The 26,050-nt window shown below is 52.1% G+C and overlaps 1 protein-coding gene across 8 annotated transcripts in view; it reads right to left on the bottom strand.

The window, feature by feature from the left end:
* Nucleotides 1-263: 263 nt before the first annotated feature.
* TRAF7 (TNF receptor associated factor 7) overlaps nt 264-26,050 on the bottom strand; it is a 60,368-nt gene continuing 34,581 nt past the window's right edge. For 5 of the 8 annotated variants that reach the window (XM_043977539.1, XM_043977538.1, XM_043977543.1 and 2 more), the window contains 18 exons: nt 25,458-25,552; nt 20,755-20,871; nt 16,880-16,972; nt 15,355-15,388; nt 13,372-13,555; nt 12,946-13,080; nt 11,719-11,936; nt 11,226-11,299; nt 10,619-10,667; nt 9,815-9,942; nt 8,076-8,158; nt 7,436-7,475; nt 6,529-6,645; nt 2,947-3,069; nt 2,053-2,172; nt 1,639-1,770; nt 1,342-1,461; nt 264-969 (listed from right to left, as the gene is read on the bottom strand). In XM_043977539.1, the coding sequence (XP_043833474.1) occupies nt 955-969; nt 1,342-1,461; nt 1,639-1,770; nt 2,053-2,172; nt 2,947-3,069; nt 6,529-6,645; nt 7,436-7,475; nt 8,076-8,158; nt 9,815-9,942; nt 10,619-10,667; nt 11,226-11,299; nt 11,719-11,936; nt 12,946-13,080; nt 13,372-13,555; nt 15,355-15,388; nt 16,880-16,972; nt 20,755-20,871; nt 25,458-25,552 (1,877 nt within the window). In that variant the 3' untranslated portion in view covers nt 264-954. Of the gene's footprint in view, nt 970-1,341; nt 1,462-1,638; nt 1,771-2,052; nt 2,173-2,946; nt 3,070-6,528; nt 6,646-7,435; nt 7,476-8,075; nt 8,159-9,814; nt 9,943-10,618; nt 10,668-11,225; nt 11,300-11,718; nt 11,937-12,945; nt 13,081-13,371; nt 13,556-15,354; nt 15,389-16,879; nt 16,973-20,754; nt 20,872-20,983; nt 21,315-25,457; nt 25,553-26,050 lie in introns of those variants that run through there. The other 3 variants (XM_043977542.1, XM_043977544.1, XM_043977545.1) reach the window with 2 other exon arrangements.

The raw sequence follows: 26,050 nt of genomic DNA, 5'->3' as shown, positions 1-26,050 counted from the left end.
TCTTGCACCCTGCTTTCAATGGACTTAGGGCCAGCTGTTCTCTGGGCATCTCTACACTCACATCATCTCACCCCCCACCCTCAGCCTTCCATAGGTCCAAAAAAAGACTTAGGAAGCTGATGTTTCATGTTCAAACATATGGACACATGTGCTTGTGTGAGTATAACATCTGCATACAGACCTCTCCTCCCCACACCCATGTCCCCGTAGAGACCCTGGTCCAGCCACGCCCAGGCTGCAAGAACTCAGACTCACCTCCACGCTCCATTTAGATTTTATTGTCAATGAGGAAATAATCAAATCTATATACAGTCTAAAAACCGTAAAAAATGTTGAGTAAAAATGTAGCCAAGGCCGGTCCCTTGCCTGGTGAAGGGTTTCCATGATGTGGGGAGTGTGAACAGAGGACTGGTGTGGGCTTGAGCATCGTACCTGGTGCCCCTGGGTAAACGTCCCCAACAGCCCACCATCTGATAGGAGCTTGAGTGTCTTGGCAGCACAACGAGCAGCGATGGGCAGGAGGAAAGGAGTGTGTGTGTGTGTGTGTGTGTGTGTGTGTGTGGCCCAACCAGCAGGCCCCAAGTGCCATGGGAGCATCGATTACCGTCTACCAAGGGAAGGGAGTGGGCCCCTCTCCTCCAGCAGTGATTGGGCCTCTGGGCGGGGGCTCTGAGGAGCTGGCTGGAGTGTGCGCATGTGTACGTTTGTGGAGGAGGCCATCCTGTGGCGAGGGTGGGGTGGGCAGAGCAGGAGGGCTGAGGTACCTGCACTGCCCTGGAGGATGCCCACTACCTGGGGCAGCAGCTTTGGGGCAAAAGTTCAGGAGCAGCTGCTTGGCTGACTTGTGTGGCAACCATTCCTGGGGATTCCCTCCAAGGCTCTGGCCATGGGATGGCACCTCACAGGACGAGGATCTGGTGATTCCCAGGGGGAGTGCTGGCCTGGATTCTCCCATTAACATGTCCAAACCTGTGAAAGAAAAGGTTTTAGAATGACCCAGACCAGCTCTTAGCCCCGGCCCCCACTGCAGACATCTTTGGTGGATGATCCAACCTTCCTACTGGTAGGGAAGCCTACCCACCAAGTATCACAGACTTCATAGTGAGAGAGGCTAGTAATATCCCAGTCAATGGGCAGGCATGAGATGTGTTGCCCTGACAAATGCTTATGGCCCTGAGTGGAGACTGCATCCCTCTCACTCTGCTCCAGGCCCTTCTGAGTCAGACTGGGGTTGGAGAGGCCCTCCTGACCAAAAGGGGAACCCATTTCTGCTCTTGCTGGACCAGCACTAAGGCTCAGGACCTTGTAGGGACCAACCAGGATGTGGTTCTGGTTACTCACCTTGACAGTGCTATCGACGGCTCCAGAGAAAAGTCGACCCCGGGAGACGGCCAGGGCAGTGACGCTGCCCTGGTGTCGGAGGAGAGTCTGTGTGCAGATCATGTTGTCCATGCTCCAGACCTGAGGAAGGATGGGAAGGAGAGTGAGGAGATGGAGAGGGAGAGGAATGGGTCCCAAGCCCCCACCAGGCACAGAGCCAAGCCTGGTGCCAGGGGTGTGGCTTAACCACCACAACCAAGGCCCCTCCCATGGGAGGCGCTCTTAGAGGCTCTGGGCTACCAAGCCCAGGACATGTACCCTGAGTGACCGATCGTAGGAGGCGCTGAAAACTTTGGTCTGGTCTGGGGTTGAGATGACTGCCAAGGCATAGACCGTCCCCACGTGACCTGTTAATGTCCGCACCTGCTCCTTAGATTCAATATCCCAGACCTGGGGAAGAAAATGAGGCATGAGGATGGTTAGAGTCAGAGCAAGGAGCATCCCCAAGGGGCTGCCAGACGGGATGAGAAGTAGACACAGCGTGTGACAGACAGGAAGACAAATGACGCGGGTGGGTGACCACAAGCAAGGACAGGCAAACACACAGAGGGGTGCAGGTAAAGAGGCAGAGCAGGCAGAAACAGCATTTTCTGCCCAGGCATTGCGCAGACTGACCCCAAGGTCAGAGAGGCAGACCAGGCCAGGGATGGCAGGGGGATCCCTCTCCCTTACATGAATGAGGTTCTCATAGGTTCCGCAGACAATGTGGTGATTCGTCACCGCGATGGAGTAGACACTGCCCCCCGACGTCTGTAGCACATGGATGCACTCGAGGTTTCGGATGTCCCAGATCTGTGGCCGAGTGAAAGAGGTCAGGCCACCATTTGGGGTGTGGGGGTGTGGTTCTTTCCCTGCTCGCTCTCTTTCCTTAGCTACTCACTAGACACTGAACCTGTCTGGGAAAAAGCCCTGTCCTGCTCATCAGGGAGGACTTGTAGTCTCTCTCCACACAGACAATCCTGGGCCATAGGGATGCCCAGTGAGGAGGGCCAGCCGGCTGTGGGGTAAGGAGGCTGCAGAGATCTTTTCAGCTCTGCCTCTGCCTCTTCTTCTCCAGGGGAAGGCAACCCTTTCTGGTGCAGTACAGGGCCAGACGTTGCTAGGAGTGTGATTAGGGCAGCAGCAGTTGCCTCGTAGTTCCCCTATGGGGGTTTCTAGGGGTGCCCTTGGGGGTAGGCTTCAGTCTGCCTGCTGGAGCTAGCAATATCCTCAGATGGGGACCATCCTAAGATATGGGGCACACACAGCCATTTGATTTCTGCCTCCAAACGCCCAATGTGCCTAGCACCGTGCCTTCTTCGGTTGCTGGGGTTTTCCCTCTAGGACAACGTCCTGTCCAGTGTCCCAGGGACTAGACAGATGCCCCAGCCCCCAGCCTGTCTGACCCCCTCTGCTGGGGGCTGAAAGCTGTGGTTGGGCACAGGAGGTGGTATCTGAGTGTTGCTATGGAGACGAGCCCTGCTCCCTCCCCCCAGTCTCACAAACGGCTGCCTCTGGAGCATCTCTCAGAGCTGGGGTGGGAGGGAAGGATGCTAGGCCCCCCCACCCCCACCCTAGCACTGGTACCTTGATTGTCTGGTAGGAGCCACTGTACAGGTAGTTCTGAGAGGCCACCAGGGCCCGTACCCAGTGATTGAGGCCGGTGAGCTCCTTCTTAAGCTTCAGCTCTGTGCCCACAATGTCCCAGACCTGCAAGTAAGCAGAGCAGCGGGTGACCTCTGAATGCGCCCTGATCCCCTCCCAGCCTGTCTTCTCCAGAGTTCCTCCTCTACCAACCCACCCTCTAGTCTCTGACCTTTCCCACCTTCCTGTTCCTTCCCTGCTGCCCGCAAACATATCCGCCTCCTTTCCCGCTGGCTCTGGTCCGCCACCTCTTTCCTTTTTCAGTCTAACTTGTTGAAAAGAACCCTATTTGTTGCTTCCACGCCTTCTCTTAGTCTCTTCTAGACCCCGTACAGTCCAGTCCCCAATCTCATCGCTCAACTCCAAGTGTCATCTCCAAAGGGCACTATCAGCTTGGACATGCCCAGTCTGATGGGCTCCCTCCCCTCCCCACCACCCCTTCTTGACCTCTGCTGCCCTGCCCACCTTCTCCTCCTCTCTAGTTTCGAGTGACTTGCTTAAGATCTCTTGCTTCTCCTTCTCCACGTCTGACCAGTTTTCCCTCGGTTTCTTTTGCTGAATCATCATCCTTCTATCCTCTAACTGGATCTACTCCCAAGGCTCTGTCCTGGGCCTTCTCTCTACACTCTCCCTTAATGAATTCATAAGTTTCCATGGGCTCAGTGTGCACGACTCCTACATCTAACTGTTCAGCCTCAGTCTCTCCCCTGAGTTCCAATACTGTGTCACCAACTGCCTTTTGGACATTTAAAAAAATTCTGTTAATTATTTCAAATGACATTCTGCATTCTTTCCTGGATACCTACCTGTGTCCCCCTCTCCCTGGACCCCCTCCCACACTCCCCCCAAGTGAAAATACAAGAAAAAGGGGCAGTTGGGTGGCGTAGTGGATAGGCTGCCGGCCCTGGATTCAGGAGGACCTGAGTTCAAATCCGGCCTCAGACGCATGACCCTGTGTGACCCTGGGCAAGTCACTTAACCCTCATTGCCCTGCCCCCCCCAAAAAAAAAGAAAGAAAGAAAATGCAAGAAAAATACAAGCTTTGTTATAAACTTGTCCCACTGGATATTTCGAACTGTATGTTCCAATGGGCACCTCAAACTCACCTCACACAGCCAATCCACTGCCAAATCTTGTTATTTCCCTCTCTTGTGGGTATCTCCTTCTCTTTACTTATGTAACTACCTCCTTGGTTTGGGTCCCTATTACCTTTCACCTGGCCTACTGTCAGAGCCTCCTTTTGGTCTTCCTGCCTCAAGAGTCTCCCCAAACCATCCTCCACATCACCATTAAGAGCAGGTCTGACCACGTCACCCCCTTCTATTCCTTATTACCCCAAGGATCAAATACAAGCCCCTCCGCTTGGCATTTAAAGCTCTTTATAACTCGATCCCTTTGTCTCTCTCTCCATTCTTCTCACACATCCCTTCCCCCCCCCTCATCTATGGGCCTTTTCCCTGGTCGCCCTTTGTTCTTTGCAATGTTTTTTCTCATCACCTCTCCCCCACCCCCCACCTATTAGTGTCCTCCCTTTCAAAACTCCCTGTATTGATTCAGTCTGAATTGATAAATGTACATGTTATCTCCCTGGTTAGAATATAACCTTCTTGGGGCAGCTGGATAGCACAGTGGATAGAGCACCGGCCCTGGATTCAGGAGTACCTGAGTTCAGATCCGGCCTCAGACACTTGACACTTACTGGCTGTGTGACCCTGGGCAAGTCACTTAACCCCCATTGCCCCGCAAAAAAAAAAAAAAAAAAAAAAAAAAAAAGAATATAACCTTCTTGAAGGCAGGGATTCTTTCACTTTCATCTTTCTATCCCTAGTGCTTAGCACCAACTGCCCAGCACACTGATGTACAGTGGTGTCCAACTCTTCATGATCTCATGTGGGGTTTTCTTGGCAGAGACACTGCAGCGCTTTGCCATTCCCTTCCTCCAGCTCATTTTACAGATGAGGAAACTGAGGCAAACCGGGTGAAGTGATTTGCCCAGGGTCACACAGCTAGTAAGTGTCTGGGGTCAGATTTGAACTCAGGAAGATGAGTTTTCCTGACTTCAGGCCTGATGCTCTATCCACTGCACCATCTAGCTGCCCCATGTACTTGGCATTTAGTAGGTACTTAATAAAGTCTTGTTAGAAGATGTATATCCACACATGCATATTTATATGTATTATAAATATAAGTGCCCCATCAGGAATGCTTCAGAGCATGTGGAGGTCCACAGGCTGGGTAAGGGGGAGAAAAGTGATCCAGTCTTTGCATTGGTAAGACTAGGCTGGGCAGCTAGGTGGCGCAGTGGATAAAGCACTGGCCCTGGATTCAGGAGGACCTGAGTTCAAATCCGGTCTCAGACACTTGACACTAGCTGTGTGACCCTGGGCAAGTCACTTAACCCCTATTGCTCCGCCCCGCTCCCCCCCCCAAAAAAAAGACTAGGCTGACCCAGAGCATCAAATTTAAAGACCCAGGCTTATAAGACCGTCCTCTCCAGGGGCCCCACAAGTGGCCAAAGCTTGAAGGGCAGTTACAAAGTTCTCTAAGGCAGAGCAAACAACTGGTCACCCTGCCTTGGCCTCCATAGGAGAGCCAAGTGGGCCGAGACTGAGGGAGAATGTATAGCTCTAGTGGACAAGGCATGTGTGCCCTAAGAGCCTGGGCATAATGGGCATTAACATACCGTGGGAGGTCATCTGGGAGGCCTAGACGTGCATATAATGGCTACTTGTGTCAGAGCCGCACAGTATGGAGTACACACCGGGTACCATGTGTGTACATACATGTGCACACACACATGTACATGCACACGCACACACTAGACCCAAAGCATGAAGATGACTGGCCAAACCCAATCCCAGCGAGGGTTCCCTTCCTTTCAGGAAGGAAACACAGCCCCTTCTGTATCTCTCCACCACTCTCAGTCCTTGTTTCCCCCTTCAGCTCACTTCCAACAGAAGCTGCTTTTTTTCCAAAGGACTTTCCTAGCACTTAAGGGACATACAATAAAATAAAATGAGTACGCAGAGCACAGAATTACTGAGCTATGGAGCACAGGGATACTTAGCCGAATGCAAGTCTAACTGAGCCATGGAGGCTGCGTGATTTCCTGGACTAACTGTGCTATTGTCTACCTAGCATTTTCCGCAGGCTCTCCCTCCATCTGTGGTCAGCTGCCCAAAGCCCTGCATATCCTCCTCCCAACACCCAGACTCCTCTCTCTGATTCTATTTGCACCTCCCCATACTGCTCCCTCCCACCACTCTCCAGAGGCCCCTTTGACTCTCTCTACCCCTGTCTTCTATGAGTTATGGTCAGCCTCTAATTCCCTTTCTTAGAGAAATATTCACCAGGTACTTCTACTTTATGACACTCTCCTTCCCCCAACCTCTTAAGTTATATACACCTAAAACCAAGGATAATCCGTGTGCGTGGGCGGGTGCTGTCTGTCTGGGGGTGGTGAAGGTTCATGTTCACATGGCTGGGCAGGCCCTAAGGGACACTCATTTCCACCTTACTCCGTACCTTGATGGCTTTGAGGGAACCACTGAAAAGCATGTTATGTGAGGAAACCAAAGTGCAAACAGGATTGTCATGAGCTCGGATGGTGTTGACCTTCTGCAGGTTCTGAATGTCCCAGACCTAGAGAAGGAAGAGACAGGAGCTAATTGGTTCAGTGCTCTGGAGGGGTGTCTCAGGACTGGGCTTCTAGCTTCCTGTATTCCCTGGGTGGCAAATGTGTGGGGAGTAAGGGTCAGCCAGGCCCTGGCCCCTTCAGCCTCAGTGAATCTGAGAGCTGGGGCCCAGAAAAAACCCCATCTCCAATCTCGGGTTCCCAAGGGCAAGAGCCCAGATGCAGGAGACCTGCTCCCTCATGTTCTTCTCTAGAGACTCTGGAGCCCTGTGGCTAGGGATGGAGGCTGAGGACAGGTTGTCCCACACCTAGCTTGTTTCCAGCACATCAGTGAGGCCCTGGTCTGCCCAGGGTGAACTGGTTCTCCATGCTAGGAAATGAGCAAGGACTTATGATGCTGGGTCTTGACTGAAGCTGCAATCAATGTTGGAAAAGAGGAGAAGGCAGCATGTGCTGCCGCTATCTCTCTTGGGGAGTGGAGTGAGCCCGGACCCTTAGGTTAATAAGACCAACAAAGGCAGGGAAAGATGACCTGATGCCTTACTTAACCAGCCCCCTGAGGTGAGTAGGCCTTGAAGAATACCCGTAGCGGCAGAGATGCAGATACCCTCCTTGAAGGTCCCTGCAGCTCAGGCTGTGGCAAGGGTTCTCAACTCTTTCTGGATCTAAGTCTCCCTCCTACATCTGCCCTGAAGCCTAGTGAGCTGGGAATGTGGGATAGCATCGCCATGTCTGGGAGCCCAGCCCTTTCCCCATGCTCCTCCAGCCTGCCCAAGACTTCTCTTCTGCCCCACTCACAATGATGGTACAATCTGCAGATCCACTGTACAGCTTGCACCTGGAGAATCAAAGGGAACAGTTGCAGTGACATGGGAGAGACCTCTGGCTGGTACACAGCCCTCAACTGCTGCTCTTGTCTGTGGCCGCAAAGGCTCATCTCTACACAGGACCCAAAGCAACTTCCCTGAGCGGAACAACGGGAGTGCCCCTGCCTGTCATCCCTGTCCTTGTCCCCGGTGCTGTGTACTGATGAATGTCTGGAAAGCGTTGTGCAAATATGAGCTGTGAAGTAATTACTGTGCACATTAGCACTGAATAAATCTGCAGTCTACGCACAGCAAAGCTGCTAGCTTGGCAGCATCTGGCCGTAAGTGGCTTGCTGAGCCCCTCAACAAAACACACCCAAGGCCCCTCACTCACCAGCCCACTTCCACCTGCCTGAAGGCTGTCCCTGTTCCAGTAGCCTTGCTGACCCAGGAACTTCCTGGGAGAGCTACCAAAGGCTTACTGTGCCTCCCTCCTCTGAACGCTCCTGCTGCCGCCTGCCGATCCCTCGCCCCTCACCCACTACACACGGGTCGCACATATGCAAGATCTGGGTGTGCACGCCCTCTGAGTAAAGAGATCCTGTGTGAGTGGCCCCCTCCTCCACACTCACCCTTGGATACAGAGCGCGAGCACGATGCCGTCGTGACCTTCCAGGGTCTTCTGGCATTTGTAGGTGGTGCAGGTGTCCCACACCTAACAGGAAAGACAGGGCTCAGACAACAGACCTGACCTCGGCTACCAGGGTGTAGAGTCAGCTGACACTGGCAAGTGGGAATCAAAGGAGGTCCTGTCCATTTGCAGCTGTTTCCTCTGACTCTTGACAACAAGCAATGAGGCCCTGGGGTCCTCCACCCAGCAAAGAAAGCAATTGCCCTTTGGAGATATGAGCATCATAGCGTGGAAAAGCTGACTGAATGTAAGAGCCAGGGGTTGTTGTTGTTGAGTCGTTTCAGTCGTGTCTGACTCTCTGTGACCCCATTTGGAGCTTTTTTGGCAAAGATACTGGAGTGGTTTGCCATTTCCTTCTCCAACTCAATTTACAGATGAGGAAACTGAGGCAACTAGGATGAAGTGACTTGCCCAGGGTCACACAACTAGTAAGGGTCTGAGGCCAGATTTGAACTTAGAAAGATGAATCTTCCTGACTCCAGGGCTGGTGCTCTATATCCACTGTGCCACCTAGCTGTCCCAAGAGTCAGGGGACCTGGGTTCAAATTCTAGCTGGGTAATTTACAGGTTACAAGACTTTAGCCAAGTCTCTGGATCTCTCTGTCTACAAAATGAAGGAGTTGGGCCAGCTGGTCTTGGAAGTCTCTTCCAAACCTGGATCTATGATCCCCAGAATCCAAGGGCTCCTGGAAGAGCACCTTATGACGTTTTCTAAGTCCAGAGTCTAGGCTGGCACTGACTGGAAATGCAGATGCCAGCTGATACTTCGGAGCTGGAGCAGAGTTTGAAGGCCTCTGCAATCAGGGGTGATGGAAAGGGGCATGGGCACAGTCCTTGAGGAGGCAGGGGCAGGGAGTATGGAGAATGCAACGTGCCCGGGTCCTGTCTAAGGCTTCTCAGTTCTACCCTCAGGGAGCAGGAAGGCTCTCCTGAGGGAAGGAGGGAGGAAGGCCTGACCTCTTGGTCCTGGAGTCTCAGATGAACAGGCCAGGAAATTCCAACTGCTTTCCCCTCATTTCAGATATACAGCTCTGGGCTCAGCCACAAGGGCTAACCAGTAGAGCAGGAGACGCTGGCGTGGGAGGCCCTCACTAGAGCAGAATGGTCCAGAGACGTTTCTATTTTCTTATCTGTTTCAGAGACAACAAGCTGTGGCTGATGAGCAGCTACTATCTCCTGCTTCCTCCAGGGGTCTGTGCCACCTGAAGGCTTCTAGCGGACCCTGGGAGTGCGGGTGTCCTCCCTCCTAAATCCTGGACAGGATATGCTCATGGTCTCCCAAACCAGTGGGGAAACACTAGACTGAGGCCAGCACGGGCATAGTTGAAGGAGGGGCTGCAAACAAAACCCTTTCACCGATGGCTTGGTCAGGTCCTGTTCCCAAAGCTCCCTGACCCCTGATGGGTCACCTTCAAGGCTGCCAGAGGCTGATCAACTTGTGCATGTGTGCAGACTCCGGAAAAGGCAGCGCTTGGAGGCCAGAGGAGGAAATAATGATACTCTGTTCCCCATCACCCCTGAGGCACAGGGAACAATGGGGAGTCTGCCTGCCAACATGACCAGAGCACAGAGTTGTTAAAGCCCAGAGTGGCAGGGGACAACAGACAATACAATCCTATAGGCCAGCCTGAATAAGTGCCCTGGGGCCACATGCTTATGTTCCTTGGGGACCCGCCCTACCTTAATGGTCTTGTCTGACGAACCACTGAAAAGCAGGTCCCCCATGGAGTAGACACAGAGACACCACACAGGGCCCTGGTGGCCCACAAAGGTCCCTTTGCACTTGAAGATCTGCTGGGGGTCATAGGCTGAGAAACAAACAAGAGATGTGAGGCTGAGGGGCAGTGGCTGGGCCCTGCCCCAGGGGCAGGTTCATGCCAGCGCTGAGCTCTGCTCAGCTCCCCCCTAACCCCACCCCAGGCCTCAACTGACAGGGACCCTTGGGAAGTAAGTAAAAGGAACATCAGAAAGCTCTGGACCCTTTTGTAGAAAAGACAGATGGAATGAAAGGGGTGAATTCACCACCAATGAAGTGGAAATTAAAGCAATAATTAGGAGCTATTTTGCCCAACTGTATGCCAATAAATTTGACAATCTAAATGAAATGAATATTTACAAAAATACAAATTGCCCAGGTTAACTGAAGAGGAAATAAAATCCTTAAATAAGTGCATTTTAGAAAAAGAAATTGAACAAGCCATCAATGAAGTCCCTAAGAAAAAAATCTCCAGGGCCAGATGGGTTTACAAGTGAATTCTACCAAACATTTAAAGAACAATTAATTCCAATACTATACAAACTATTTGGAAAAACGGGTGAAGAAGGAGTTCTACCAAATTCCTTTTATGACACAAATATGGTGTTGATACCAAAACCAGGCAGAGCCAAAACAGAGAAAGAAAATTATAGACCAATTTCCCTAATGACTATTGATGCAAAAATCTTAAATAGAAAAGACAGATGGAGGGTGAATGGAATACTTACATCCTAGGATTCCCATATTTAAGCGGGCATTGATATGAGACAGCTCATCCTGAAAAATATAGGCAGAGAGGGCCAGCGTCACAATTTCTGCTCCTCCCCCCTCCCTGGCATGATGCCAGAATCTGAAGGTTAGAGATTTAGATGATTTTTTTTTTTAAGTGAGGCAATTGGGGTTAAGTGACTTGCCCAGGGTCACACAGCTAGTAAGTGTTAAGTGTCTGAGGTTGGATTTGAACTCAGGTATTCCTGAATCCAGGGCCGGTGCTCTATCCACTGCGCCATCTAGCTGCCCCTGAAGGTTAGATTTAGACAAAGGCTGGGTTTAGGACTAACATCAATTTACTTCATGAAGGAGAGGTTCTGGCCAACCAATGTCCCGTATTACTTGGAACCTGCTAAGTATAGCCATTGCGTGCATGTGCCTGCATATGAATGTGTGTGTGTGTGTTTGCATTGGGGGGCAGTGGAGGTGCTGCAGCTGACCCCCTGCCCTATTTCTAGAGGTTCAGCCCCAAAGAAGGTGAAGTTCAAGCCCTGTGCCAAGTCCGAGTCCCCCTGGGATTTATGCCCAGGCTTCTAAGAGCGACATTCGAGACCAGAGGCTTACATTCAACATGGATGCGTCCCGTCGGAACTCCATGAGGTCTTCGCTGAGTTTGCTTTGATTCTCATCCAGCACATCTAGAAGGAAGGAGTCAGAAGGCAAGGCCGGGATTAGAGCAAAGGTGGTCACTGCTTAAGGCAGGAGGAAGCTGGTGCCCATCTCACAGGGAGGCCATTGCTTGGGCCAGGGGGCATAGTGTGAGTCAGAGCCACCTTGGGTGCACTGCTGGGGTTCTTTACTCATTCTATTTCACCACCAAGGACACTCTAAGCCTGAGTTTGGCCCTGGGGATGAGGAGACAAGAGGCCTCCATCATTCCCCAGAGCCTCTCTGCTGCCTCAGGAGGAGCATTTCTCAGGAAATACTCCATGGGGAACTGCCTTCTGCAGGAGAGAAGGCCCAGTTCTGGCCAGGATCCACTCCCCTTTCCTCTGTGGGGCCCTGGGAAGAAGGCAAAGGGAAGGGGTCTGGTAATGACCAGACTTCACTCCCATACCAAACTTGAGTTCCAGGTTCTTCTCCAGCTGGTCGATCTTCTCTGACAGTTTCCCTAGCATTGACCGCAGGAAGGCAATTTCTTGGTCTTTCTGTGCCAGGGCCACATGCATTTCATGGAAACGGTCATCTGTCTGTTGCAAGAACTCCTTCAGGCCTTCGAACTTACAGGTCTCCAGGTGAGTTTCATAGGTGTCCTGATTTCCTATGAACGTACAGCTGGGAACAGAAGAAGGAGCAGCTGGGCCCAGGCCCAATGTTGTCTGCAGATGAATATTAGCAAGATGCAGACAGTTCCCCACACCCCACCCCACCAAGGGCTCCAGTTGGTAGCCAGGGGTCTGTGTTAGCCTCTAACCCCCCCACCCCCATCTCCTATTAGCTCTAGGAATCCCCTCTTTAGCTTCCTTCCCTAAGGGCACAGAGGAGGCCTGTGTTGGCCCGCTAGACACTGGCAGTGCTAGGATCGAGAGTGAAGGACATCCTCTAAGTGGCTCCTGCCCTGTTTAGGCTTCCAGTGTTCCTCCTAAAAATAGCCTCATGCTTGCTCTCAGGCTGGGGGGCAAGCCCTGTAGCTGGGTATTGTAGTGGACAGAGGGCCAGACCCCACCAAAGTCCCTCACTAGCTATGTGAGCCTGGGCAAGTCACTTAACTCTCAGCCTGAGTTTCCTCATCTGTAAAATGGGGATAATAATGGTATACACTTTACAAGGGGTTGTTGTAAGGATCAAATGAGACAGCCTAGGTGAAGTGCTTTGTGAATATCACATCAGAATGAGAATGCCAGCCATTATGACCGTTACTATTTTTGGGGGGGTGGTGGTGAGGCAATTGGGGTTAAGTGACTTGCCCAGGGTCACACAGTTAGTGTCAAGTGTCTGAGGCCGGATCCGAACTCAGGTCCTCCTGACTCCAGGGCCAGTGCTCTATCCACTGCACCACCCAGCTGCCCCGACTGTTACTATTATTAAGACCCATGACTCTAGATGCCCCTGGAGGAACAGGCTTCTCTTCTTTGCACTTGCCAGAGAATGGGTTTTGGTATTTTTTAAGGTCATCTTAATAAGCAGCAGCCTCTTCCAGGCCCCTACCAGGCTCTCCAGGAAGCCCAGTCCCCCATCACTTACACAGGCCCCTGCTTGGTGGCACTCCCCCCACCTGTCCAGCAGGCCTGCTCAGACCCACTCTTCAGCCCAGCCCTGCTGGGGCCTGGCTGAAGCCACTCACCCATATTTGGAGTGAGGACACTTGATGTGCTCGCATTCCTTGAGATGTGCCTCCAGGTTCATCTTCAGCAGAGGGGGGCAGCTGGGGTTGTTGGGGCATCTCACAGGCCGGTAGTCACAGCTGCCTTCGTGGTCTCTGCTCGAGGACATGGCAGGAATTTGAGCCCAGGGACTTCACCCAGGGAAAGCCTCACTCCCCTCAGTCTCAGACCCAATACATGAATTAGAAACCCCTCCTAAAACTGGGTTGACAGCCGGAAGTAGAGAGAGGTGCAAGGATGGCATAAACAGGGGTATGCTGGCTGGGAAGTGCTTGAAGGCCTACCTAGGCCCCTCATGGGGAAGTGCCCCAAAAGGAGAGGCTGGAGCTGTCATGGGTCTCAGAGCATGCCCACAGGGAAGAGCGGCTCCAGGAATGTTCACTTACTTCCTGGAGCTGAGTTTGATGGTGAAGGGGCAGCCACGGGGGTCTACCTCGAAGGTGGCGGGCTTCCCGCTGCCCACAGTGCGGCAGCCATGCTTGCAGTGAATGAAGAGCTCGCCGATCTGCTCGGCCACGGCGATATTGTTCACCACCACAGTCAGTTTGGCATTGTCCACCGGGCACTTCTCTGAAGGAGATGGGGGATGTGACAGGTGAGGAGAGGGCTCTGTACACTGAGCAGGGCTACACAAAGGGGAGCCAGTGAGGATAGTATTAGTGTGGACTGCTGGCGTCCTCATCATTATTCCTCCCCCATCACTGTGAGGGCTTTGAGGTTTCCAGGAAGTGAAGACCTGTGCCTCCCTGGCAGGAGCTGGTAGGGAAGCTAGTCAGGGACTGGGGACTGGAGCGAGGGAAACAGTCTCCTTGCTGGGTTTGGGCCTTCCTTTCCTGGGGAGGCTCTGTTTGCCCACTTCTCTCCCTGCCCCCGACATTAATGTGCTTCAGAGAAGCAGGGGTGTAGTGGCTGCAGGGGAGACTCATCTGAGAACTTTCAGTCTCCTTATCTGAAGGAGAATATAGGTGAACAGGCTGGTGTTACAGTAAACAGAGTCCTGGACTTGGATTCAGGAAGACCTGAGTTCAAATCTTGCCCCAGATACTTACTAGCTCTGTGATCATGAGCAAGTCACTTAATTGCTTCCAGCCTCGTGTAACATGAGGACATTGGCACCTACCTTACAGGACTGCTATGATGATTAAATGAGATAATATATGTAAAGTGCTTGCCATACCTGAAAGTGCTATATAACTACTCCTCCTCCGTCGCCTCCTCTCCCCAGGTTATAAATGGGGAAACTGAGGCCCAGAAAAAGGGGCTTATATCAACTACTGTGTCAGTACAGAGCTGGGTCAGGGTGTTCCTGGGAAAGGATAGCACTAGCAGCCCCTGTCCGCCTAGCAGGGAGTGATACAAAGACCCCGAGAGGAAACTCTCCCTCTCCCCTTTCCAAGGGGCCTGGCTTGCCGTCCAAGAGAATGCTGTCACCAGACTGGTGCGTTAGGAACCTAGAACACCCATGCCAAGGTCTGACTTTCCAAAAGTCTGCCGTAAGCCTCACTCAGACACAGTAAGAGGAGGGAACGAGGAAGTGACTTGGAAATTGGCTGACGTCTCGGAGGACAGAAGGTGCTCCTTGTGCAGGTGGGATGGGGAGATGATGGGCAGCCCTCAAGGACAGGACCACGGACTGTCAGGCAGGCGGTAACCAAGGAGTTGGGGTTGGCAGGATCTTTGGCATCTGGGTCAAAGTTACTGAGCACTAAGCTGCATCCCAGACTGACCGTGTGCTGACATCCCTTCACCTGACCCAGATCATAACCGATCACTCCTAACAGGATGCCAGGTAGAGGGGACTTTCAGGTGAGCACTCAGGCTCACAGCTCTAGTCACTTTCAGCCAAATGGAATTAGAGCTTAGATGCTAGTGGCAGCACTTGGTCATTTTTCATTCTCTCATTCAAACATCCAGCTATTTTAACTGTGTCCCCTCAAGTGACTGTCTGAAAGAGGGCCATGGCGAGACAGACGACGGCCTCCTGCCCTGCCCCACACCCCCCAGAGGTGAACAGCCCAGCCAGAGAGGTTGCAGAGCATGTTCTAGACCATTCTTGACCCTCAGCGTCTCTCTTCCTCTCTAGCCCCCACCCCCATTTGGAAGCTCTCAGGCATCTCCAATTTGCTCTTTGGAATTTTAATCACAGCAAATCCCCAAAGCACTTCGCTGCTAATGGTGACAATTAGGCCGGAGCAGCAGCATCCGTCAATAATGCCAGGCAGCTTAGAGAGGCGGCACCCTGGGATGCCCTTAAAAAGCCCTTCTCCAGGCTGTGAAGTTGGCTGCATTTTTGTACAGAGGAAAGTTAACAAGCTGGCAGAGATACAAGGCCATCTTGCAGAGTGTGGCGCAGAGGAACGGGTACCTACCAGACTTTAAGGCACATCTTCTACAGAATGTGTGCTGTGGAGACAACGAGATATGAGACAATGAGAAAGCGGGCTCACAACAGGACTCTCATTTGGAGAGTCATCAAATGCTGTCCGTGGCTGAGTCTGTTTGTGCCTGGCCCCCACTCTGCTGCCCTGCACTGGGACCCACTACGTGGGGGAGCCCAGGCCAGGGGACTTGAGAATGAGCCTGGATCATACCCAGACTCATGCTCTGGGAACCAGAGCCCAAAGCCTCCTTGTGGGAAAGCACATTGGATTTGGAGTTGGAAGACCTGAGCCGGCATCCCAGGGTGTGACTGCTGGGTGGCTCTGGGCGAGTTACTTAATTTCTCTTGGTCTCACTTTCCTCTTCTGCAAACTACAGGAGTTGGATTAGGGAGATCTCATGCCCTAAGCCCTGGGATCCCATGGTTACTCCTCAAGGCCTACACGGGTCTGCCTCTGCCCACGTGGCCCCTGAATCACTAAGGACAAGGAACAAGAGGCCCTTGGGCAGTCTGGAGGCCAGGGCCTGGCCCATCACTGTTGCTCTCAGCTCAGTGGCCTGGCCTGACTCCCCTGCTCAAGAAGATCCTTCCTTTTAGCTCTTGGCTTTAGAGTGACAAGTGGTCCTTGTCTGCCTTTGCTACTAGAACAAGGCGCCTACCAGAGAACATTTAGGGATGACTTATAGAAAACCCAAACTCTGCCATGGGGGAAGCTATCCTAACAACAGAGGTGAAGCTGCCCCCAGACCCACTCCCCAGGTGTCAGCGCTGGATGGTGATTCTGGTCTGGGTCCAGAAGGTTGCATGTCATTACTACAGTGATGCTTCACTTTATTTTATTTTTTTTTGGTGAGGCAATTGGGGTTAAGTGACTTGCCCAGGGTCACACAGCTAGTAAGTGTCTGAGGCTGGATTTGAACTCAGGTACTCCTGAATCCAGGGCTGGTGCTTATCCACTGCGCCACCTAGCTGCCCTGATGCTTCATTTTAGACACAACAGTGAGGTACAGCAGAGATGGCTGAACTGGTTTGGGGAGACCTGGGATTTCATGCTGGCTCTGACCACTAACTTGCCGACTAACTGTGAGCAGGTCATATGCCCTCCCTAGGCCTCAGTTCCTCAGCTGGAAATGGAAAGCATGAGCCAAAATGGCTCAAAGGTCACTTCTAGCTCCAAATTCAATGATTGTGACCTACCCCCACCCCACCCCCGCCCCCGCCCCTGCCCCCGCCCCCACTGCAGCCTACAGCAGATGGGCTCTGGAGCCCTCAATGCAGCTAACAAAGCCAGTCCTTGGTGGGGAGCAGGCTTCCCAAATTATCGAGCAAATCTCAGTTCAGTGACTTGCCCAGAGGCACATAGCTCATAAGTGTCTGAGGTGGGATTTGAACCTAAATCTATGACACCACGCTGCCCCTGCCACTGAGGATTCGGGGGCTGCACACTGTGCAGAGAGAGCACAGCACAGACCCACAGGACCAGTGCTCTGAGGCAGAGGGGGAAGGCTCCTTACCCCACAGGTTGTGATCACTGGGTCCTTGAACACACTGCAGCAGAGCTGACAGCACAGCTTCACTGACGGCTGCTCCGCAAACACCAGAGGCTCCTGGAACCAAGAGAAAAAGGGAGACTGAGAGCACTGGAAGGAAAGCCAAAAAGCTACCTGTGGCCCAGGGTGAAGCTGTCGGGCTGGGGGTGGTGGGGGGAACCTCGTCCATAGGCTGGGATCAGCATCCAGGTCAGGCCAGCCCCCCGGCAGACATGCTAGAGGGGGATGGAAAGGTCCACTGTAGCCAAGCCAGCCTCCCTGCCTCCCTCTGAGGCTCTCATGGAGAATCCAGAATGAGGCGCTCATTCAAGGAAAGCCCCAAAGAGACCAGCCTGCTGGGCACCAAGGCTGGGGACAAAGGTGATACCTGTGCTCTTGCTAACTAAGCTAGTAGAGATCATCCAGGGAGACATTCCAGCCACACTGACAGGTTTTGAAGTCAGTGGGCCAAAGTGGGCAGCTCGCTCCACATGCCCCAAGCCAGGCCTGCTCAGCTAGATGCATCTGAAATCCTGTCGAACGACCATTTCCCTCAGAGGTCATGGGAAGGAAGGACAAGACGTGGCCAGGTGACCACCCCAAAGGGCAAGGACCTGATTGCATGGGCAGGCCTTGTGCCAAATGCCACCTTGGGACGCAGATCCAACCTGACGAACTGTTACCAAGTGTTTACTGTGTGTCAGGCACGGTGCTGGGCCACGTGGGCATACATATAGAGAGGATGCGCTTCCTGGCCTCGAGGAGTTTCCATCCTAGTACGGGTAGCCCCTTCACCACTGCCAGTCCAGTCACAACCATCCCCATCTCCAGTCACCAGCCTCCCTCTGGAAAGACCCCTGAAGCCCCCACATCGGGATGCATGCCACATGGAAAGAGGCGGCCCATAAGTCCAGGGGAAAGCATCTTGCTCTGGGGAGGGAGGCAGCTGCTTCCCCTCAAGATGGCAGGCCCTCTGCCCAGGCAACTTCCTCAAGGAATGAGCATGACTCAAAGGCAGTTTCTAGCTAGACAGTGAACACTGCCCCGAACCCAGACACAGCTCCTTTCTTCCTTCCCCCATCTCCTTTAAGGTGAAGGCCAGCCCTTCACAAACCTTCTCCTCATCCTCTTTCCTATTCCATTCCTCAGGGCATTCTGATTTTGCTTGGCTTTCTCCTCCATACTTCCCACTCTCCTGTGAGGAGATGTGGGCACTGAAATGCATTTTGTTTTGTTTTGGTTTTTTGCGGGGCAAAGAGGGTTAAGTGACTTGGCCAGGGTCACGCAGCTGGTAAATGTCAAATGTCTGAGGCCAGATTTGAACTCAAGTCCTCCTGAATCCAGGGCTGATGCTTTATCCACTGCGCCACCTAACTGTGCCCGAGTTGCGTTTTAAAGGAAACTCCTTAGAAGGTCACACCTAGCTCCAAATCCAATGATTGTGACCCATTCTTCCCCAGTCCAGCCTAGGGCCCTCTTTAAGTGGCTGGTAAGGCCTCTGAAACCATGGGGCTGGGTGCTTTCTACCTGTGTATCCCAGAGCTCAGTGATGCACCCTGCACCAAGTGGGAGTTTTAACAAATGTCTGCAGCCACCGGCTGACAACTGGGGATCAGCTAAACTAACTGTGGTCTCTGACTGTCCTGGAACATTGCCATGGCATTGGAAATGAAGACTATGGAAAATTGAGAGAAGCGTGGGAAGGCTGGATGAACTCTTGCAGAATAAAGTAAACAAAACAAGGAAAACAACGCGTACAAAGACAACAGCAAAGACCAAAAGGCCAAAACAGAATGCCGTGTGATTATAATGAACAAGCCTGGCCTTGCCGAACAGCCAAGAATATGCACCTCTGTTCCTTCCCTGCAGAGGGAAGACGTAATACAGTGCATCTGCTGTTGGCCTTGGTTGGTGTCTTGCTTGTTTTTGCTCAACTGCTTAATTTTTTTTTTCCTTTGTGTTACAAGGGATGGCTTACTGGAGAGAGAAGGACAGAATGACATATCCAGAAATTAAGGTGATGTGAAAACGAAAGATGACAATAAAAATTAAGAATTGAGAATGTTAAAGAACGTTTGTTGAATGAAAGTAAATCTGCATTAAGAACACAGGAGAGGGGGCAGCTAGGTGGCGCAGTGGATAAAGCACCAGCCCTGGATTCAGGAGTACCTGAGTTCAAATCCAGCCTCAGACACTTGACACTTACTAGCTGTGTGACCCCGGGCAAGTCACTTAACCCCAATTGCCCTGCAAAAAAAAAAAAAAAAAAAGAACACAGGAGAAACAGCCAAGGCACCAATTCCTTTCAGTACTGAGCAAAGGAGAGACCAGCACCAGGATCACTGGATAGGATCCTGAGCCCACAGCTCTTGGGCTGCAGGTGCTTGTCCATGCCCTCTTTCTCCACAGGAGAAAATGTCAGCCTAGTCTCTGTAAAAAGAAGTCCTCAGTCTTGCAAATGTGGCTCCAGAGCCACAGAGGGGTGAAGACTGCTGACTTATGATTAGAAGGGCTGAGGAAGGGGGATGGCACCCCATCTTCATTTTTTGTTTTTGCGGGGCAATGAAGGTTAAGTGACTTGCCCAGGGTCACACAGTAAGTGTCAAGTGTCTGAGGCAGGATTCGAACTCAGGTCTTCCTGAATCCAGGACCAGTGCTTTATCCACTACGCCACCTAGCTGCCCACTCCCCATCTGCATTTTATACAAATTCTGTAATCACTTTTCTGCAGTTTCTCATGCCTCTCCTGTCCTTGGCATGATGCAGCAGAAAGGGCGTTAGCCCCGAAGTCACAAGGACCTGTGTTTGAATCTTGTCTCTGCTACTTATTACCTGTATGACTCAGGACAAGTAATTTAAGTGCTCAGGGCCTCAGTTTCCCCATCTGACTTCTGAGGTGCCTTTTGGCCCTAAATCTATGATTATCTGAAGCTGCTCCTGCAGCCAGCCTCTCTGACACAGGCTCCAAGCAGTAGAAAGAACACCTGTCTCAAGCAAGTTCAGGGACAGAACTCCTCTATCTACAGTGAAGTAGGGGACAGACTGAGTCCGAAACTACTTTGAATTCTGGGAACCTCATGTATTCAGGGACATGAGCAAAGTTACCGCAAATCACAGACCCCCTGAGTCCACCCAGACGAGGATGGGAAAATGCCAAAGTTGAAGAGAAAGCACTCTGGTGCATGCAGGTCTCTGCAGTGTCATCTGCCAGAGATGTGGGAATGCTCAGAAAACAATGCTATTGATTTCTTTGCTTCATATCAGCTCATTCCCAAGGTTGGCTGGGATATTTCTTCAAAGGTCAGTGAAACAATTGACCAAGCTGAGCAGGGAGGGTGCTGTGTACATCCTCACCAGCACACAGGGGCCAGTGCTGTCTCGAGCCGACGTCTTGTGGCTGAGCACCTGCTCCATTACACTGATCAGGGTCATCCCTGGGGGGCAGAAAGGGCAGCACACGTGGCATCAGAGAAGCTGGCTTCCAATCTTAGGCTTGCTACTGATGCCTGTGTGACCCTGAGCAAGTCACTTTTTTTTTTTTTTAAGATTTTTAAATGTTTATTGAAATATAGAAAGAGAAAGATTGAGAACAGAATTCTTACACCCTCGCAATCCTATCTTTCCTCAGCTCCTCTCTGTCTTTTCCTGCCATCACCACCAAGTCAGGAACCAAAAAGACCGCAAGCCACTTCTCTGGGCTTCACTCTTCTATCTGTAAAATGGGGAAGCTGAACTACATGACCTCTAAGGAGCCTTCCAGCTCTAAAGTCTATGACCAGCTAGAAGACCGCTCACACCCTTGGGCCTCCACGCTGCTGCATGTGCTCTTCCTGACCCCCTCACCCAACCCAGATACATACTGGCTCTTCCTCCTCCTCGTGCAGGGAGAACGTGGACCGTAAAGACATGCTGGATTCAGAATGCAAGGAGCGGACAGATATGGCCGAATCAGAGCGTCGGGGAGTGTTGATCGGGGGCTGCGAATGGAAAAGAGACAGAAAGACAAGAATTAGCCTCAGGCCCTACCTCCAGAAACATCACCCGTGGCCTCTGAGGCCACTGCCCATCAGATCCGGCATTCTGGCTCACCGGGCAACTCGGCAGAGACCTCTGTACCCTCCAAGGCTGTGGTGGGGCTCCCTCAAGCCAGGCAATAGTAAGCCAGGGCTTAGCTCAGATTTGGCTCCTGAGCCCTGCTGCATTCCTGCCTGTGGTGAGCCCCATCGAGTAGGGGACATGAGGATGAAGTCAGACGCAGTCTCTCAAGCAAGGCCACCAGTCACACACTCATGTCAATGCACCAGGAGCCACTCCACCCATCCCACGAGGGCCTACTCGTGGAAGCACTGAACAAGCAGACTCCCTTAGAACAGAATCCTTCCCCGAAGAAAGAGAAAGCACTGGGGGCCTTCCCTGCAGTTTCCCGGGGCCGACTGGTCCAGAAGCCTCAGCCCAAGAACTTGTTGTTTTACTCCCTATCTAATATCTGCCAACTTTTTTTGTGTCAATGGAGTGACTTCCTCCTATTCAATTCAACGAGGACACTCTTGGGCTGTTTCCTGCTTCCTGTAGTTAGTGGGGCAGCCCAAAAGCCAATGCAGAATCCTGCTCCCGCCAGGCTGTGGGGCTGGGGAGGGCATGGCACGAGGCAATGGAGCCCTCGCTGTTCACTACCACCCAGCCAACCGTTAGATAGGGAGGGAGGTGCTAGCATGGTTCTCAGAGCTCCCTAGAAAGGGTTTTGCTGCAAACCTGAACCTGAGATCTCCATATTCTCCAGGAGGTCAGGCCAGGCCATGAAAATCAGACAGTTTGACCTAGTGGGCAGGCATTTAGGGAAGGAGCAAGACAGCTGAAACAGCAAGGGACTAAATCCACCAAGACAAAGCTGTTCTTTCTGGAAAGCAGAGTGATCCCTTTCTTCCCTGCAGCCCAGAAGGGCCCCTGTGCATGCAGGCCTCCTGCGGGGAAAGGGAGGGGCTGCTCAGGCTACAAACACCTCTCTGCTTCTTCTGGAAAGCTCCTGAGGCTGCCTTGGATTGTTCTGGTCAAGGAGTTTCTAAAGATCCCATCAAAGACAGGCTTTCTTCCAAGGCTGAAGGGACCTCTAGTGGCCGCCCCCTCTTCAGACCTGACCCGGGGGGAGCCTGGATGGCTAGTCAATGTCTCCAGAAACACAAACGCCTGAAGAAGAACCTCCCGTGTTCACAGGCGCCAATTTCTCTGACTCGGAGTATAAGAAAAAACTAAACCACTCAACAAAAACCCCAACCTCTCCTGTGCAGAGCTGAAATCCCCACCCCCTGGCCCCTGCTTCGGTACAGACCCATCCTTTCTCGTTTCTCCATGGAGGAGGTGGAAATTCTGCTCACCGTTCTCAGGATCACCACACACACGTCCTCCCCTTGGGTGAACGTGGTGGTTATTTTTCCTAACAGAGAGGGACACAGATTCCACTTCCAATTCCATCAGCTTCCCCACTGAGCCCAGAAAGGACCGTTAAGCATCAGGAGGGTTTGGGGACCTGGACATCACAGGGCTCAGGCCTTAGAATGCCAGCTTGCCCCAACCACGTCCCTTTCTCCCCTACTGGAAGAGCCCCTGGCGGGAGCTCAAAGCCCCAGAAGAAGAGAAGCTGAACTCACAATCCCCTCTGCCCGGGTTGGCGTCAGTGCACACTGCTCGGGCTTGGTGAGCTCCCTGCTGCCCTGCACGCTAATCATTAAAGAAAGCCCAACCAAACCAGTGAGAGGGCAGGAGAGGGAACTGGGTCTGGGCTGAAACGTGAGCCCTCTAACACTGCTTCAACAGTCCTGAGCAGGGCAGGGTGCCCCCAGCCTGGTCCTCACGGGGAGGGCAGTCACGTTCACTCTGTACCCCGTGTGCTCCACAGGGCCGCCAGATCCCGCCAAGACCCTCCCACCACTCAGAAATGCTCCAAATAGCTTTGCATGGAAACACCGCAACAGGAACAAGAGTGGAAAATTTAAGGAAATGAGTCAAAACATCCTAACAGGCAATGGAAAACCAGGAAAGACACAGAGAACAGATCCAGACCATAGCAAGAGGCCAAATACACACTTCCAAAAGGGGAGAGAGGGGCCTAGCTAGCTGGCCGAGAGCTCTGTCACCACTGCTTGTGTGCCTGAGCCATGGGAAACGGGGGTGTAAGGAGGTGGGGAGGGAGTGGCCTGGGAAATCTGTCTCTGCCTCTCAGGTGCCGAGCACAGCACTGAACACAGAGCAGGGGCTGACTAAAGTCTATCCATGGTGAAATGGGGTGCCTGGAGCTTCCTGAGTGAAGGAGACTGGGAGCAAAGCAGAGGCCTGGGAGCCAGGGTGGCCACATGAGGGAGGCAGTGGGATAAAGGCTCCTGCTTCATGCCTGGGGAGTCAGAAAGACAAATGGTAAGCTGCTAGTGGGGCCCTTGGCCCTTGCTGAATGAGCTATCCTAATGACACAGCTTGGGGAGCATGGACAAGATGCAAAACAGAAACCAGAAACGTTTGAGGAGGAGAGGTGCCAGCCCGATAGTTGGTCAGTCAGTCAACAAGCATGAAGTGCCTTCCGTGAGGCAGGCACTCTGCTACGCTACATGCTGAGGATACAAAACAAGACAAAGGCAAAACCAAAGACAGACTTGCAGCAAAACACAGAGGTAGCTACAAATATCCCCAAACAGAAAAACTTAGGATTCAGAAGGAGAGAGCCTGGGTTTGAAAGGAAAACTTTGCCTTGCCCTAAGAACAGAAGGTTAGACTCACGGGCCTCTGAGGCCCAGGAGGGGGAGATCCCCTCTGGTACATTCCCTGGATACTAGGGACACCTATCGTCAGGCTTTGGGGCTGTCCCCTTAGCCTGTTCCTGTGTTTTTTCTTCCTTTTAAAAAAACAATCCAAGCAAATATTTATTAAGCACCTACTGTGTGCAAGGCAATGCGATGGGTACTGGACATAAGAGGCAAAACCAAAACCAGCCACAATTCCTCAAAGAACTTACACGGCATGTGCCAGATTTCCTAATTTTGTTGTATTGGTTTAGCCCTCCCCCCTCCCTCCCTCTGTCTTCCATCTCTTCACATTTGCAGCCGTTTGGCTGGCTGAGGCATTTGTTCTAGCACTGCTGGGCTGGGAAAGAGTAACTGAGAACCTCACATCCCACTCAGCTTAACAGCAGGACCCCGGCACTCCCAGAGAGTTCAGAACAGGCAGAGGTGAGGAGAGCCTTCGATCTGCTAACTCTGTCCTCAAATGGAGAGAATGGAAACTAGGAACCAGAATGGAAAGTTCAAAACCAGCCCCAAAACCAACTCAGGATTAAGTGCCTGCAAGCAACCATGAGGGCTTTACAAAAGCTTCCTAGACATACTGTGCCTAGTGTGGATCCCTTTAGTATTTCATCTGCCCGTGCACATACATGGGGGATCGTGGATAAAGAGCTGGGAAGAAGCTTAGAAACCGTCTGGTGCAGTTCCCATTTTAATGATGAGGAAACCAAGGCTCCAGAAGCATGAAAGACTTTCCCTCAGTCACTCAGGTACAAAGTAATATGGGTGGGGCGGCTTGGTGGCGCAGTGGATAGAGCACCAGCCCTGGCTTCAGGAGTGCCTGAGTTCAAATCCGGCCTCAGATACTTAACACTCACTAGCTGTGTGACCCTGGGCAAGTCACTTAAGCACAATTGCCTCACAAGCAAAAAAACCCCAACAAAGTGATATGGATAGGATTTGAGCCAAGGCCCTCTGACTTGAGGGTCAGTGCTCTTGCCTCTCTACCTCTTGAACTCGACCACCCAAGAGAGCGGAGGCTGGAGCACTAACTGATCAGGGGCCTGCCCCTGTGATAATTACTGCCTTTCTCAAGGCTGAGCTCTTTCTTCCTTCCTTCCTTCCTTCCTTCCTTCCTTCCTTCCTTCCTTCCTTCCTTCCTTCCTTCCTTCCTTCCTTCCTTCCTTCCTTCCTTCCTTTCTTTCTTTCGGTGGGGCAATGAGGGTTAAGTGACTTACCCAGGGTCATATAGCTACTAAGTGTCAAACATCTGAGGGCAGCTTTGAACTCAGGTCCTCCTGAATCCAGGGCCGTGCTTTATCCACTGCACCACCTAACTTCCCCCAAGGCTGAGAACTTTCAAAGCCATCAGAAGTTTTTCCTTCAAATCCCCTGGCACTGGCTAAGGCCATGGGCCTCTCCTATTTCGCACCACACCCTGCCTGCTCCCCCTGTGTCCCAGAGCCCAGGCCAAAGAGAAGAGTAGAAGGTTCTACAGGCTTCTGTCTGGTTCAGGACACAGCTTTCAATCCCCACCCCCCCCCCCAAAAAAAGCCACAAATAAGTTCACCTTAATGAGCTCTTGAATTCAGTATACACATGTGCTGAGTTACCTCATCCACACATGGCCTCAACTTCCCACCTTTCTTGAAACAGAGTTCTTGCAGGAGAGTCCCCTTCCCATACCATTAGAAGTCAGGATAGGCCCCAGCTGCATCCTCTGGTCGTGCCTCCTGGGCTTACTGTCTGACTGTAGTAACTAGTCTGCTGGAAAGAAAACTCGACAGTAAACCTACCATGCCATCTTCTTCATCCCTCTGGGAGTAGGTGAGTGTGCTGGAGGAGGAGGGAGTCCTACGGTGCTGTTTGTACGTGCTGGTCCCATCAGCTACTGAAACAAAAAATGGTTTTTACAGATGGAAAAGGCTCAGAGTGTTTTATGGGTGACTTCTGAGTTTCAAAAAGGCAACTGTTCGTGGAGAGGAGCTTGAGACAAAAACAAGAGGGGGAAGAAACAAAATGTGGGTTCTTTTCCTAGTGCCTCAGAGTAGGCTCAGACCCATGGCTCTGCATGTGCTGTTGGAGATGAAATAAGCAATAGGTGCTACACACCATTTTCACCATGGCTTCAGTAAAACCGGAAGCATCCTTGTCAACTTAAGTAAGTGCCCTCAGGAGGGGGCAGGGAAAACAAAGAAATCATGCCCTTTGCCTTGGTAGGGAAAACCAATGGACAGAGTGTGAAGAGAAATGCCAACCATTCATAGGAAGCAGCTGGGGGAGTGGGAGGGGAAGCCTTTACCTTTGGGAGAAAATGAGACCACTGGGCCCAGAAATCCTATTAGGCAGAAGGTGCGGCTGAATCGCCGTCACCTTGTCTAACCTACCA

The sequence above is a fragment of the Dromiciops gliroides genome, chromosome 1 (assembly GCF_019393635.1).
Source record: "Dromiciops gliroides isolate mDroGli1 chromosome 1, mDroGli1.pri, whole genome shotgun sequence".
Lineage (NCBI taxonomy): Eukaryota > Metazoa > Chordata > Mammalia > Microbiotheria > Microbiotheriidae > Dromiciops > Dromiciops gliroides.
This window is presented reverse-complemented; position numbering and strand designations above follow the sequence as displayed.